Source organism: Sarcophilus harrisii, chromosome 3, assembly GCF_902635505.1.
Source record: "Sarcophilus harrisii chromosome 3, mSarHar1.11, whole genome shotgun sequence".
In the NCBI taxonomy this organism is placed as follows: Eukaryota; Metazoa; Chordata; class Mammalia; order Dasyuromorphia; family Dasyuridae; genus Sarcophilus; species Sarcophilus harrisii.
In genome coordinates, this window is record NC_045428.1 from 259901234 (window position 1) to 259918326 (window position 17093).

Consider the following 17093-nt stretch of genomic DNA (forward strand, 5'->3'; position numbering starts at 1 on the left):
CATAAAGGAATCACCAATTAGTATCATAGAAGGAGTTTCCATAAAGGGAATTCACTATGCTGATGTCATTCTACTTCTGAACCAGTCAGGCCCTCTCTCCAATCCACAACAAAACCATAAATTTGGAAAACTTCCACCTACCCTTTACATAATCACCCACAGTTTTAAGCATTAAGCTTTTGTTCAACATTATTTTCCATGTCTTGTCTTTTCTCGTGTATTTGATTTATGTTTTCATCACTTTTTGATAAAAGAAAAAATCTTATGAGTTATAGGTCAGATTTGAAATTGATGTTTTAAAGCTTCTGTCCACTTAGAAACTGACTTCTTTGAAATCAAATGCTTTGCTGTTCTAGATTTGCTAATTTTCAGAAAATGCTGACAAGTATTTTAAAACGAACACCCTGTCTTTGTAGAAGGCGGCAATGCAGACAACATCAAGCAAGCCTCTGAACAGCTGAACAGCCGATGGATTGAGTTCTGTCAGTTGCTAAATGAAAGACTTTCCTGGCTGGAGTATCAGAACAACATCATTACCTTCTACACTCAGCTACAGCAATTGGAGCAGCAGACAACCACTGCTGAAAACTGGGTGAAAGCACAAGCCACACCAGCTGCAGAACCTGCTGCAGTAAAAATGCAGCTAAAAAACTGTAAGGTGAGCCATTTTCCCTTATCTTTTTAGTATCAGTATGAAAGATGTTTTGCTACCATCTTTTCAGAGCATGACTGCCATTTGTTTTTATAAACAAGTCTTTCACCTTTCAAACAACTTAATAAGAGTAAAGATCAATTAATTTGGCCTTTGGGTAAAAGAAGTGGGATTAAACATTTACCATACAAACATCAAATTCCTTTGGATGTTTTTAAAGCAGCTAAGGCTATTTTTTGCCTACTGGACAAGACTGTATAACAACTTTGTCAGTGAGGCAGCTGAGAAATTATGCAGTATGCCCCCTGAAGAATCACCATTCAATTTTGTGATACTTCTTGGCAGATTTCATACATAAAAGCACTATAATGAAGAAGAGTATGTCTTTAATAAGGCAGCTACTTTATTACAGTCACTTTGTCAACAAGCTCTACGGAATAGAAATTTAGGCATCACTCCATCCTTCCCTCTTGTCTATCTTGCATACCCACTTCCTCCCACAAAGGGCAGCTTGCCTATGATTTTCCTCCTTCCTGATTAAGCAAAAATGGATGGCACCTCCCATTTCTTCAGAGTAATGAAGAAGTCAGAGACTGTAAGTGGGAGAAGGGTCTCAAGAGAGGGATTAAAACTTCAGGAAATGATGTTTTGTTGTGCAGTGTCTGCAGAGAAATGTGAGGCACAAAGATAGACATCTGGAGAACCCCATAGGAAGAAAGTATATCATAGTGCAATCTAGGGGAAAAAAAAAACTGGTTTCCTAACCATAGTTATTGTACTGGACATATATGTGTGCCAATAAAGTATGTGCTTTTTAGAAAATATGTCTATGAGTAGCCATGAAAGTGGAAAAAAAAGGGAAATATAAGTAGGATATCAGGAAATGAATATTCTTAAATGATAAAAATTGGATTTAACTTATTGGGCAGTGGATAAAGGTATTTTAGGAAGGCAATTATTTAGGATAAATTAGAGGGAATAGAGACTAGAAACTGGTTAGGTAATGTATGCACAGCACTGATACACATTGATACACACACACACACACACACACACACACACATACACATACCCACATATACATATCCCAAGGGCAATAGATTCTTTCCCTTTCTGAGTTACCTGTAGGCAGCATATAAAAAGAGAGCTATCCTAGTTTTCAGAGTATGTTTTACTGAACTGGTCCCTAGACTAGGGAATAGATTACATTGACAAGAGTGAAAATGAGAACTGTGTGAGAACTATGTGGCAGAGCAGTACTATTTTGGTGAATTTGGTTACCTGGATATCTTTCCCTAAATATTTTCATTCTTCTGGATTATATATATGTGTGTGTCATCAGGGAAAATTTTGTGTAGTGGAGTGTATTTCAGGCTGCTGAGAATAGCAAAGCACAAACCCAGAGTTTGGGGGCTGATGTCCCTACGTTACATGGTCAAAAACAGATATGTTATTTTGAAGACCATTCCTATTATCTTGGACAAATGTACGACAAAGGTTTTAGGATGGTTACAATATGAAGTAGAAATTAATCTATTTCTTTTTATGAGTAATTTCGCTGTATCAAATATTCTGATAGATGTGTCATCCCACAGAAATGTATATTCTTTCCAGTCATACAAATCAAAACACAACCATCTTTGTACAAGTAGCCATTATATATATATATTTATGTATGTATGTATATTTCCTTATTATAAGTATCTTAAATTTACATTTATCACTTTTTATTCAAAATAAACAAATTTATAGGTGATAGGGTTATAAAAGATGGGATTAAAGCTATTGAATACAAAGATGAAAAGTACATGGTAATTATAAAGATTATAATTATATTTATATATTATATTATATTTATTTTTATATATTATATATTTATTAATTACATATTATAGTTGTAATTATAAACATGGCTTGAAGAAATATGTCCAGAATAGGTTTATTCTGGATTTATTCTTTTGGATAGGATTGCAAAAATAAGTAGATTGTAAAGATGTAGTTTGCCTATGGGAAAGCTAAATACATATTATGGTTGTATGGAGGTAAGGAGTAAGGAAGACTCATCTTCCTGGGGTCAATTCCAATCACAGACACTTAATAGCTGTGTGATCCTGAGCATTTCATTTAACATTGTTTGGCTTAGTTTCCCATCTGTAAAGTAAACTAGAGAAGGAAATAGCAAACCACATCAATATCTTTGTTAAGAAAATCTCAGAGTCACAAAGAATTAAACACCACTGACAAACAACTGAACAAGAACAACGTTTGTCTATATTTTAATAAAGCATTTCATACTTTCTTGTGGAAAATTTAAAGAGATGTGGACTAGCTGATACTTTGCTTAGATGAATGCAGAGCTAATAAAATATCTGGATTCCCAAAATAGTTTACAGTGGTTTAATATAATATTGGCAGGCGATCTCTAGTATATATCTAAGAAATCCATGTTTGGTCTTCTGATATTTAACATTTTAACAATGCCTTGGATAAAGATATAGCTAGCATGATCTTCATATTTGAAGATTACAGAAACCAGGAAGAAAAAGTTGATATACTGAATGTTAGTCAGGATCCAAAATCAAAATCAAAATAAAAACAAAATTTACAACATAATTCTCATTAAATCTGTAAGTTGAAGTTCAATAGAGAAAAATTCAAAGTCTTAAAATGGAGTTCAGATCTAAACTTCAATAGTAAAAGATAGGGAAGCAATGATTAGGGAAAAGATTGCCTGAAAAAAATATTTAGTAGATTTTGGTGAATTCTATATGAGTCAGCAGTGTGATGTGGCAGTCACAAAAACTAACATGATCTTGGACTGGATTAAGAGAGGCAGTGCTTCCAGGCTTAAGGCACTAAACATCCCATGCTTTGGCCATGCTATATTTAAAGTATTGGGTTTAGTATCAAAACTAGAATTTTAAAATATTATGAGGGTAGAATGTTCATAAAAAGAGAATATCCAAGATTATAAAGAACCTTGAGCTAATACCCAATGAAAATTGGCTAAAGGAATTTAGCATGGAAAAGAAAAGACTTGGATGGAAAAGGGCTTGATAGACATATTTAATTATTAGAAGAGCTATCATATGGAAGATTAGATTCATTCTGTTTTGGCCCCGATACCATTGAAGTGACTGAGAGATGTAATGAGACAAATGTACACTTAATGTCAGGAAAAGCATCTTAACAATTATAGCTATCCAAGCAGTAGAATGGCTGTCTTAGTGGTTTTGTTTGTCCATTTTGGGAGCATGTGACAATGTGAATTTTTTAAGTTCAATTAGAAGGCAACTGAGTTCCCTTCCAACTCTAAATGTTATTATTCTGTGAAAGAATTTTTGAGTGAATTTTTATCCCAAGCATATGTTTATAACTAGATGGCACATTAAAAAAAGGCTAGAAAAGTAATTTCTAAGGTTACCTACAAAAAAGATAAAATTTGTTTTAAATACTTGTGAATAGAATTGAAAGTCTTTCATTGGTCATTTTTATTGCTGTATATATTTATGCTATAAATTGTCATCTTAGAATGGATAGAGAAATCATATATGTAATGATAAGAATGAAGAAAGTTGTTATTCTTGATTTAATTGCCTGTTACTAGAGTTCATCAAAGTAATCATGGTTATGTTTATCTATTTTTTCATATTGAGTGAAAAAGATAATCTAATATTGTTGCCTTTTAACAACTTTAACAAAGCAAAATTATAATGTATACAATGTACAAATGCTATTTTCTTTCAAAATACTCTAAAGTGTTCTTTCTCTGGTATAGGATGAAGTTGCTCGCCTGTCAACTCTTCAGCCTCAAGTTGAACGATTAAAAATTCAAAGCATGGCATTGAAAGAAAAAGAACAATGCCCCATGTTCCTGGATGCAGACTTTGTTGCTTTTACAAACCATTTTAAACAAATACTTTCTGATCTACAGTCTAGAGAGAATCAACTTCAATCTAGTAAGTACAAAGATTTCTGATGATTTGTGTTGCTGAATTTGGCATTCTCCTATAAAGAGGTAGGAAGACAGATAAGCAGATAGATAGATAGACAGATATCTACATTGTTTATTACACTATATATTATTTACTATATGGATAGGTACATATATATACATATATATACATGAAAACATATATACATCAGAATTATATTAAAATAGATTTAAAGATGGAAGGCACTTCAAAGGGCATTTAGTCAATCTCTTCATTTTACAAATGAGCTCAGAGGGTACAAGTGATTTGTCCTAGGTTACATAATGACAGAACTGGTATTTGAATTATTGTTATTCCAAATTGAGTCCTCTGAACACTACACTACATTATCTTATTGATTGAAATAAGAATCAACTTTATTTTAAGTGTGTGATGAAATTATTTTTTAGAGGAAATAGTAAGGAAACTTGCCTGTGTCTCTCCCATTTTAGAAATGTTGATAAAATAGCATCTTAGAGATCATTGTGTCCAAATCCTATTCATATCATGAAACTGTATCTGATGAGGGTCATCTGCTCACAGGGGATAAATTCATCCTGGCTTTCTTTCCCATTAGACTCTAGCATTTCCTCCTCTCCAAAACTCTAATATAAAGAGTTTTATATTTAAAAGACTATATATGTGTGTTAGTATGAATAAGATAATGAAAGTAAAGTTTTCTGTTTTCTCTTTTTGGTACTTTCTTTAATCCCATCTCTGCTAAACCCAGTCCAGGTACAAAGCCTGAGTCTGGAGGTACTGATTTCCTCAAAAGGAAAGGCACTTAGTTGATCTTTCTTTCAACTTGGTAGGTATCTACATCTAATTATACAATCAAATAAATAATATACACTTATTAAGTGCCTACTGAATGACAGGCACTGTGCTAAATTCTGGGAATACAACTAGAGGCAAAAGATATCCTTGCCTTCAAGTAGCTTACAATCTAATGAATATTCATGCAACACATAAAAAATGTAATAAAACACATTCCAATGTTTGGTAATAGTAGGAGGGGAAAGATGTGTGGTGAAGATGTAAGGAAAGAATCCTAGCCTATGCATCCTTGCTTGCTTTTCCCCTTGTTTGGAATGTCCTCCCTCCACATCTATCTCCTGACTTCCCTGGATTCTTTCAAATTTCATAGAATTCTGCTTTCATGGAAGGCCTTTGCTGATCTCTCTTAATTCTAGAGCCTTCCTTTGTTGATTTCTTACTTTCCCTATATGTAGTTTGTACAAGTTCATTTGCATATCATCTCTCCCATTAGACTCTGAGCTTTCAAGAACAGGAAGCATCTCTTACATTTCAATGTATCCTCAGTGCTTAGAAAAGTTTCTGGCAGCACTTGTAAGTGCCAGATAAATGTTTATTAACTGATTGTGTTCAGGGAAGCAGACATAAAAATAAAAATGATACACATTATTAAAATAAATGTAAAAATACAGAGGAATACGGATGGACTTACATGAAATAATGTAAAAGTACACATTAAAGTAAGCAGAGCCATGAAAAGAATACATAAAATAACTACAATGTAAATTAATAGAATGACTCTCATAAAATAAGGGTCAGATATTACTAAATTAAAAAAGAATAAACTTGACTCCAAGTTAGAGGCACATTCCAGGACTTATTGAATAGATGGGTCCACAGTTTTGGAGCAATCCATATTTTGTCTTATTCTCTGTTTATTTGATTGGTTTTGCTAGGATATGTTCTCCCTTTTGTCCTTTTTATTTTTATAAAATATCTTTTGTATTAGAAGTGATTATTTCAGAAGGAAAAGGTCAAGAATAGATAAATAAAAGAGTTTAGGCAATATAAAAGCTATATATATATATACACACACACATATATATAAGAATTTTATTTAAAAAACAAGAAAATGCAATTAGTTTTGTGACATGTAGTTCATGCGATATCTGAGATACCATATGAGATACAAACTATTATTATCCCCATTTTACATAAAAGGGAACTGAGAATAGAAAAGTGAAGTTATGATTTCCTCAGATTTATACCATTAGCAACTTAGGTAGGATTTCCGTGATGGTCTTTTTGATGATACCAACTGGAATAGTTTAATTACTAGGATACCAGGTAACTTCCTGATAAAACAAATTTAGGTATTGAGACTTTAATGTGGCACAGTAAAAAGCCTATAGCAAAGGACAGGAATTCAAAAACCACTTGGGAGACCTTGGAAAAGTCACCTCACTTCACTTTCCTTAGCTGTAAAATGAGAAGGTTGTACTAGATGATTGCTAAATTCCCTTCCAGATTAAAATTAATTCTAAACACTGTGAACTATTCCCTAAATATGATCATCCAACCTTCATTGTTGGAGAACTAACTTTCTTCTAAAATGACTCTTTTTATTTTCAAATAGCAATGATTTTAAGGATTTTTTTCCTTCCCATTACCTAAACAAATTTTACATTCTTTAAAAGTAGCCAAAAATTTTTAATGTCTTCCAAATCTTCCATTTTTTCTCTTTGAGAAGTTACCAGATTCCATAATAAAGGATGAGAATTCTTGAATTCACAAAGGTCTCAGCACCCTCTAGTGGGTTTCAATATTTTTGTTCTGTACCTCTTTCTAATTTTGAATAAACTAAGAATGTCCCAAATTTTTTATTTTTAAGCACTGACCTACTTAACAGTGACACATATTTGTGTCTTTTATTAAGTGACAGCAAAACAAAAGATATTGAAGAAATAAAAGCTCAGAATTTAAATAACATTTTATAACTAATAAAGAAGAGTAAATATTTTTATATTTATTTTACATATATTAAATATTGGCCTTGCATTAAGAGGCTTAAAAAATAAAAGTCAGGCTTAATGCAATTGGAAAATCATGAAATAAAGGGACACAAAGTGAAAAAAAGAGATAAAACTTGTTAACACTTTTGTCTTTTATAAGTCATTATACACACACACACACACACACACACACACACCTTTCTTCCTCCTTAGCACCAATCTGTCTTCTTAAATATACAGATCAAAAGTAAAACCCACTGGGAAGTTTTTCATATCTAACCTCTCCATGTGAGTCTATATTTTTATGTGTTTCTATACATACACATATTTCATATCCACACATACACATAAATATACACACATAGTAATTTGCAGAATAAAACTCTTATCACATAGAAGATAGTATAAAATTTCCTAATCTCTATCTCATCTTTATTTTCTTTTTTGAATTTTATTAATGTTTTTATTTTGTTAACATCATTATTCCTGCTTGATGACTTTCCCTCTATCAGCCTCATATAGAATCCTCCGTTTTAAAGATACTCTGACTTCTTTCTCCCAGAGTTAGGCTGTTATTTGAAGTCAATATGTTAATAGATTTGGCCCCTCTGCATATTTTTCCTACTAACTCCAGCAGATGTGCCTGAACAACTAAAACTGAAAACTACTCAGTACAGACAGGCTTCCCTCTGCCAGCCTCCAGGCAGATTCTGATAAGAACTATTGGAGACAGGATTCAAATCTTGAAAAGCTGTTCAGTACACAAAAATCTATATGTATAAAACTTCACTGAATTTTCTAATACTAAGTAAAACCAATATCACTCCAGCATCAGGAAATCAAAATCCTGATTAGTACAAATAATGCATCCTCTGAAGTAGCTACATATATTTGAAATTATAATTATTTTAAAAATCATGTGTGCCAATCTAGTATCATTATGTAGTGGGGACTCCAATTATGTGACCATTTAAGAAAATTCATTATTCACCCTAATTATTCACATTCAACAGGACCTCCTTGTAGCATATAGCCATAAATAATGGCATATCCTCTTAAATAATTGAAACTCTCCTTTTAATTTGATAATTTGGAATAAAAAGGATCATTCTTATCACTAGTTTTACTTCATTTCTCAATTTAAAAAAATAGAATTCTCTGTGTATTTATATTTCTCGGCTGTCATGATTTTTTCTAGGTATCTTCCAGAAAACTTAATAGGGATCTTTTCCAAAAATTATAAATCTGATGAGTCTCAGAGCTCTAAAATATATAGCACAGCATTATTGGTGCTATGATACTTAATTATTAATTTATTTACAAAATCTCATGCAAATCCATCTTTGTGAAAGATAAAAAATAAAGAAGTGTAGTTTGTGGGGCAGTAATTTAGATTTTTATTTTGCTCAAAACTTAGAGACTAGGCTGTCTTAAAATCTTTGAAAGAAGCCATTAGTGAATGGGTATGGGGTAAAAAATCCATCTAGGTATGGCAGGGTGAGAGTTTTCTCTCTTTTGAAGCTGTAGAAGGTAAATTGGTGTGCCCGCACAGAGCTAGACTTGGGCTTACAAAGTATATACTGGAACATTTGCTTATTAGTTCTATTCCATTATATTTTCACACTTATGTTCTTTGCCATCCCCAGAAAATATGAAGTGACATATAAAAAAATAAGAGACTTTTAGATAGTCTTGTCATGAACATTTGATGTAAGCCTTCTCTGGACATTACTGTCAACGGACTATTTGGAGAAAGGCAGCAGGTATACTTTAAAGATTTCAGTTCTTAGAAATTCTCTTTTGTTCAGGGAGAAGTATATATTTTAAATACAATATTCTCTTTCAAGGGATTCAACTTGTCCTCTACCACTCACTAATACTTGTAAAAGTTATTTGAAATGAATTTACTTCAGGCATTTCTTGCTTTCATTGGTATTTGTTTTTTTCCTACAAATAAGAGTTTGTTACATTTGGGTATATTATCTTCTTTTCCATTCCCTGTGTATATAAAGGTTAATACAACAAAAATATACCTATTCCTTGTGTCCTGGGAATAAAAGAGAAGTGAAAGTTCTGCTCCAACCTCCCATCCTTCCAACTTTGTCCTTTAATATTTTCTAGAATTAGATTTTGAAGAAGAATGTCATGTTATAGCCAGCAAACATATTAGTTATAATGTCTAGTGCTTTTTTGTAAATCTCTAAGATTCTTGGAAGAAAGGATGAGGTGCTATATTGAGGGCTGGTGATTATTTAATAAATAGGAGACTACCAAAATGGAGATATCTTCTCTTCTCTAATTCAGTGCATCATGGAGCATTCTAGTAGGAACATTCTATAGAGTGTAAACACTCCCCATTTATGATTAAACACTCTTATGTTTCCCTCACTGAATTACCAAAGGCTATAGTCTCACATATTAGTTAAAAGTCATCGTTACTTTTATGTTTTTGTGAGGGAAATTTTCATGTAGAATATCTTTCTGTTGTATTTCCTTCTGCTGAACCTCAGGAGTATTTAATGTTACTTTATTGTTTGCTTGTTTTTACTGATTGGGAAGGAGCTGAATCAGGAAGAACTTACTTCAAATCCTGTCTCATATACTTGCTAACTGAATAACCCTGAGTAGGTCATAACCTCTGAGTGCCTCCAGTTTCTTTACTATAAAATTGAGATAGTAATACTGTTGAGGTTCAATGGGAACCCCAAAGTATTAGCATTCCAAACCAGTGTCAGGTGGTATCTCAAAAGAATTTGCAGGCTCTAACCCATCTCCAAATCAAGGGGCAAAGTTTATTATAATTGTAATTCCAATTAAAGTTGGCAGAAATTCTAAAAGAAGGTAGCAAAGAGCCAGGAGCACAAAGATACATTTATATGGAAAAGTAAAGGAAACCAAGTGTTTCATGTCACTTTTATGATAATTTTATGGCTTAGAGGTGAAGTTGAGGCAGTGTCTGATTCTAATCTTGTGCACAGGTGTAGTACCCATAGGTCCTTGGGCAGTGGTTATCATGGGGGTGGGAGAAGGGGGAGGAATATCCTGAGGTATGTTTTTTAGGCCTGAAATGTTCTTAGGTTGACTGGCAGGGATCCAATTTTGTTCTATGCCTGCTTTAACTTTCAGGACCCCTTAATTGTTGATTATTAGTCTCATAAACCCATTATCACTAACCAACAAACAGTTATCTGATATCTATCAATATTTGTGAGCATCCTGGCATATAAAGTAAACTAAGGCAAGATAGAGTAAGGGAAGAAATCCATCGTTTCTAACTTCATCACTCCCAAGGCCATATGGCCTTTGGGCTATTGCTACATCTTTCCCACGGGCTGCAACACATCAATACCACTCACTTTCTAATTTGTTGTGGAGATAAAATGAGATGATATTCATAAAGAACTTAGCACAATGCCAGACATATGTTTGTTGTTTAATCATTTCAGTGGTATCTTGCTTCATGAGCCCATTTTGAGGTTTTCTTGGCAGAGATACTGGAGTGGTTTGACATTTCTGTCTTAAGCTCATTTTACAGATAAGGAACTTGGACAAACTGCATTAAGTGACTTGCCCAGGGTCATACATCTAATAAATGTCTGGGGTTGGATTTGAACTCAGAAAGAGTAGTTCTCCTGATTCTAAGTTCAGTTCTCTAATCACTGCACTACTTAGCTGCCAATGTCTGGTATATAGTAGGTGATTAGTTTTTCTTTCCTTCCTTCCTTCCTTTCTTCATTATTTCTCTATTTTTGCTTCTTTATCATCATTTTCAAAAACTGCAAAAATGATTTATGAGCCCATTACACTAAAAGCTAATTCTCTCTCAATAGATATAATATATGCATATATAGTATATTAAAACCATAGATACCATTGTTCTTGACTTCCTCTTCCCTTTTGTAGAGGCAATCTTAAATATTTAGGAAGACATTCTTTTTCACTTTCATATCTTAGAATCCATTTATCAGGATTCCTAAGGGAAATCTTTCCTTCAAATTTCCTTGAATATGAAGGTCTATGTATATGTAAAATCCTACTTGCAGAACCCATCAATAGGTATTTATTATAGACTTACTTAATCCCTGTGCTAGGGGCTAGGGTCACAACCAAATATATTTATATAATATATATGTATACAAATAAAATATGCAATTATATTTAATATATACTTTAACATATTTAACATGTATTAGTCTACCTGCCAGCTGGGAGAGGGGGTCGGGGGTAGGAGGGGAAAAATCGGAACAAAAGGTTTTGCAACTGTCAATGCTGAAAAATCCCCATGCATATATCTTGTTGTGAAGATTGTGTATTTTTAAATCAGCAGGAGTCAGGAATTCAGGTTAGGGGAAAACTGTCAGTCTTTATTCTCAGTGAAGAAGGATCGGAGGTGGAAGAGAATCGGCGATAGCAATGTGTGCAGTTGAGTCAAGAAGCTTGCTGGACCAGCAGCCACACAACCAGCAGCTCGGAGTCTCTAACCCAGGCCCAATCTCCCCCAGCTTCTCTTCCTGTCTCTCTCTCTGCCTCCACCCACCAAAATCGTCATTTCCTATACAACACATCAGGACTTGCATGGAGAGTGGGCAGACCTCAGTGCATCAACTATCATGTATATTAATAGAGTATAGCCCAATTACTATTTAGCCTCACGTACTTGGGACCTCAGTGCATCAACTCAAACCTCAGCCCATTACATCTTATAAGTAAAAAGCTATAATAAAAAAAAAAATAAAATATACATTATTAATAACGTTACATATGTCACATTTTTTTAATTTATTTAATAGCCTTTTATTTACAGGTTATATGCATGGGTAACTTTACAGCATTAACAATTGTCAAACCTCTTGTTCCAATTTTTCACCTCTTACCTCCCACCCCCTCCCCCAGATGGCAGGATGACCAGTAGATGTTAAATATATTAAAATATAAGTTAGATACACAATAAGTATACATGACCAAACCGTTATTTTGCTGTACAAAAAGAATCAGACTCTGAAATATTGTACAATTAGCTTGTGAAGGAAATCAAAAATGCAGGTGGGCATAAATATAGGGATTGGGAGTTCAATGTAATGGTTTTAGTCATCTCCCAGAGTTCTTTCTCTGGGCATAGCTGGTTCAGTTCATTACTGCTCCATTGGAAATGATTTGGTTGATCTCCTTGCTGAGGATGGCCAGGTCCATCAGAGCTGGTCATCATATAGTATTGTTGTTGAAGTATATAATGATCTCCTGGTCCTGCTCATTTCACTCAGCATCAGTTCATGTAAGTCTCTCCAGGCCTTTCTGAAATCATCCTGTTGGTCATTTCCTACAGAACAATAATATTCCATAATATTCATATACCATAATTTATTCAGCCATTCTCCAACTGATGGGCATCCATTCAGTTTCCAGTTTCTAGCCACTACAAAGAGGGCTGCCACAAACATTCATGCACATACAGGTCCCTTTCCCTTCTTTATGATCTCTTTGGGATATAAGCCCAGTAGTAACACTGCTGGATCAAAGGGTATGCACAGTTTGAAAACTTTTGAGCATAGTTCCAAACTACTCTCCAGAATGGTTGGATTCGTTCACAACTCCACCAACAATGCATCAATGTCCCAGTTTTCCCGCATCCCCTCCAACAATCATCATTATTTTTTCCTGTCATCTTAGCCAATCTGACAGGTGTGTAATGGTATCTTAACGTTGTCTTAATTCGCATTTCTCTGATTAATAATGATATGTCACATATTATATGTGACTCTTTCCTACAGGTGTTTTGTAAAAGTCATATTGCAAGATACCCTCCAGGTACTAAGCATTTCTGAGACTATGCTTACATACCGAGGAAATAGGCTGTTTTACAGCATTCTCTTTTTTCTCAGTTTTTGCAGTTATTTTCAGTTCTTTAAAAAAATTGCTTTGTATTTTATTTTTCACTAATTACATGTAGAAAACAATTTTTAACATTCATTTTTGGAACTTTGAGTTCCAAATTCTCTCCCTCTTCCCTCCCTATCCTCTATTCTATTGAGAATGCAAGAAATTAAATATAGGTTATACATGTGTTGTCTTGTATCCTTGTACTGCTGAGAATAGCTGTAATTCACAATTGATCATCTTAAAGTATCGCTACTTTATATATGATACTTGTTACTTCATATATTATACATTTTACTTTGTATCAGCTTATGTAAGTCTGAGAATTTTCTAAGGGCATACTTTTTTTTTTCTTATCTCACAATGGTATTCTATCATAATCACATATCACAGTTTTATCAGTTATATCTCAATTAAAAGATATCCCCTCAATTTCTTGTTCTTTTGCCTTCAGAAGAGAGCTGCCACAAATATTTTTGTACAATCAAATCCTTTTCATTTCTTTTTACTCTCTTTTGGAACACAGAATTAGTAGTGATATTGCTAGGTCAAAGGATATGCCTAATTTCATATTCTTTTTAGATTAGTTCCAAATTGCTCTACAGAATGGTTAAATCAGTTTACAACTCCACCAAAAATATACTGATGACTCAGTTTTCCCACATCCCCTCCAACATTTGACATTTTCCTTTTCTGCCCTATTAGCCAATCTAATAGTTATAAAGTAGTACCTTGGAATTGATGTAATTTGCATTTCTCCAATCAATAGTGAGTTTGAACTTTTTTTTTTTCATAAGGTTATAGAGAGTTCGATTGCTTTATCTGAAAATTGGTCATCTTTTTTGATCATTTACCAATTGGGGAATGGTTCTTCTTTTTATAGATATTTTATAGATATTATACAGTTTGTATATTATTTGATAGATATTATACAGTCATACAGTTGTGTCTGAGAAATGAGATTTTTATCAAGAAACTTGCTTTAAAATTTTTCACAGCTACTATTGCTAACTCTATTCCCCTCCATCCTAATGCCATACTCTCTTTATTCTATTCTTTCCCTTTCACCTTCTCTCCTCAAAAGTGTTTTCTTTCTGACTACCCTTTCCCCAATCTGCTGTTTCTTCTTTAACTCAATTGGTTCAAGAAATTTATCTTATCCTATAGGAAAGTGGAGGAAGTAGTTAAGGTTTTTCTTGACTCAAATGAGAGTCAGTTCTGATCAGAATAAGGCTCACTCATTCCCCTCACCTTCCTCGATTCCCCTCCACTATAAAATCTTGTTCTTGCCTCTCTTATGCAAGATTATTGACATATTCTACTTCTTCCTTTCCCTTTCTCCTAGTACATTCCTTTCTCATTCCTTAATTTTATTTTTTTAGATATCTTCCCTTCACATTCAACTAACACCTGTGCCCTCTGTCTATATACATGCTCCTTCCAAGGACTCTAATAATGAGATAGTTATTATACTTGATAAGTATCTTCCCATGTAGGAATGTAAACAGTTTAACCTTAATTCCCTTATGATTTCCCTTTGTTGTTTACCTTCTTGTATTTCTCTTGAGTCTTGTACTTGAAGGTTAATTTTTTTGTTCAGCTCTGGTCTTTTCATCAAGAATGCTTGAAAGTTCCCTATTTCATTGAATATTCATTTTTCCCCTTAAGGATTATACTTAATTTTTGGGGTAAGTGATTCTTGGTTGTAATCCTAGCTCCTTTACTTTTTGAAATATCATATTCCAAGCCTTCTAATACATTAATGTGGAAACTTATAAGTCTTACATAATAGTGATGGTGGCTCCATAATACTTAAATTGTTTTTGTCTGGCTACTTGAAATATTTTCTCTTTGACCTGGAAACTCTGAAATGTGGCTATAATATTCCTGGGAGTTTTCATTTGGGGATTAATTTCAAGAGCTGTTTTTAAATTTCTATTTTCCCATTGGTTCTAGAATATCATGGAAGTTTTCACAAACAATTTCTTCAAAGATGATGACGAGGTTATTTTATTGATCATGACTTTCAAATAGTCCAATAATTTTAAAATTATCTTTCCTGGATTTATTTTCTAAGTCAGTTGTTTTTCCAATAAGATATTTCACATTGCTTTTTTTATTCTTTTGGTTTTGTTTTTTTTTTTATTTCTTATAAAATTATTGATTTCTATTTGTTCAATTCTAATTTTGAAGGAATTATTTTTGTTATGCTTTTGTACCTCCTTTTTCATTGGCCAATTCCATTTTTAAGGAGTTTATTTTTTCCTCAGGAAATTTTTGTACCTCTTTTTCCAATTGGACAATTCTTTTTAAAGTATTATTTTCCTCATTAGCTTTTTTTAACCTCTTTTGCCATTTGGCCCAGTCTCTTTCTTAAGGTGTTATGTTCTTCATAATTGTGTGTGTGTCTCCTTTACCAATTAATTGACTTGTTATTTTATGATTTTCTTGTACCATTTTCATTTCTTTATGGAATTTTTCTTCTACATCTCTCACTTGATTTTAAAAATACTTTTTGAGCTCTTCCATTCCCAGAAACAAATTCATATTTTCTTGGAAAATTTGAATGTAGGAGATTTGTTGTTATCTTCTGTGTGTTTTGATATTCCTTTTCAGCATAAGCAACTCTTTCAATTGGCTAGAATATATTTTTTCCTGCAGTGTGTTTATTTTCATAGTGTACATCTTTTTAAAGTAGTATTTTATTTTTCCAAAAACATGTAAGGATCATTTTCTACATTGATTTTTGTGAAACTTTGTGTTCTAAGTTTTTTTCTCTCTCTCCCTTATCTCCTCCTATGCCAACACAGAAAATAATCTGATATAGGTTTAAAATGTACAGTCCTTTTAAACATATTTCAATATTTGTCATATTGTGCATGAAAAATCAGACCAAAAGAAAAAAACAAAAAAAATGAGAAAGAAAAAAACACCCATAAACTAAAAAGTGAAAATACTATGCTTCAATCTACATTCAGTTTTCATAGTTCTCACTCTGGATGTGATTGGCATTTTTCATCCCAAGTCTATTGGAATTGCTTTAAATCACTGCATTGTTGAAAAGAACCAAGACCATCACAGTTGATCATTACATAATTTTGTTGTTACTATGTATGAAGTCAGCATCACTTTATTTAGGCCTTTCCAGGCTTTTCTAAAATGTCTGCTCATCATTTCTTAGAGAAAAATAATATTCCATTAATTTCATATATTATAATTTGTTAAGCCACTCCTCAACTGATGGAAATCCAATTAATTTCTACTTTCTTGCCACTACAAAAAGAATTGCTCCAAATATTTTTGCACATATTAGTCTTTTTTCCCTTTTTATTATTTCTTTGGAATATAGACCCAATAGCAAGACTGTTGGATCAAAGGATATACACAGTTTTATAGCACTTTAGGCATAGTTCCAAATTGTTCTCCAAAATGATTGGATCATTTCACAACTCCACCAATAATGTATTGATGCGCCAGTTTCCCACATCACATCCAACATTTATCATTATCTTTTCCTGTCATGTTAGCCAGTCTGCAAGATATGAGGTAGTACCTCAGAGTTGTCTTAATTGTACTAATCAATACTTATTTAGAGCATTTTTCATATGTTTTTAATTTATCTAAATATTGTCTGTTCATATCCTTTGACACTTCATCAAATTAAGGAATGCCAGATCTATTTCTTGACTTTTAACTCTTTGGGTAAAACAGGGCTTTGCTTCTAGTTGGAAAGGTGCACTCTCCCAAGCTTCAGAGGTTTTGTGCAATTATTTTCAGAGATACTTCTAGGAACCTGTAAGTTTTCAATTCTTCTGTGGTGGTATG

General features: G+C 33.1%; 1 protein-coding gene across 9 annotated transcripts in view; it reads left to right on the forward strand.

The window, feature by feature from the left end:
• DMD (dystrophin) overlaps positions 1 to 17093 on the forward strand; it is a 2285006-nt gene that overhangs the window by 849557 nt on the left and 1418356 nt on the right. For all 9 annotated transcript variants that reach the window (XM_031963631.1, XM_031963630.1, XM_031963635.1 and 6 more), the window contains 2 exons: positions 417 to 658; positions 4431 to 4611. In XM_031963631.1, coding sequence (XP_031819491.1) covers positions 417 to 658; positions 4431 to 4611 — 423 coding nt within the window. The remainder of the gene's footprint in view (positions 1 to 416; positions 659 to 4430; positions 4612 to 17093) is intronic.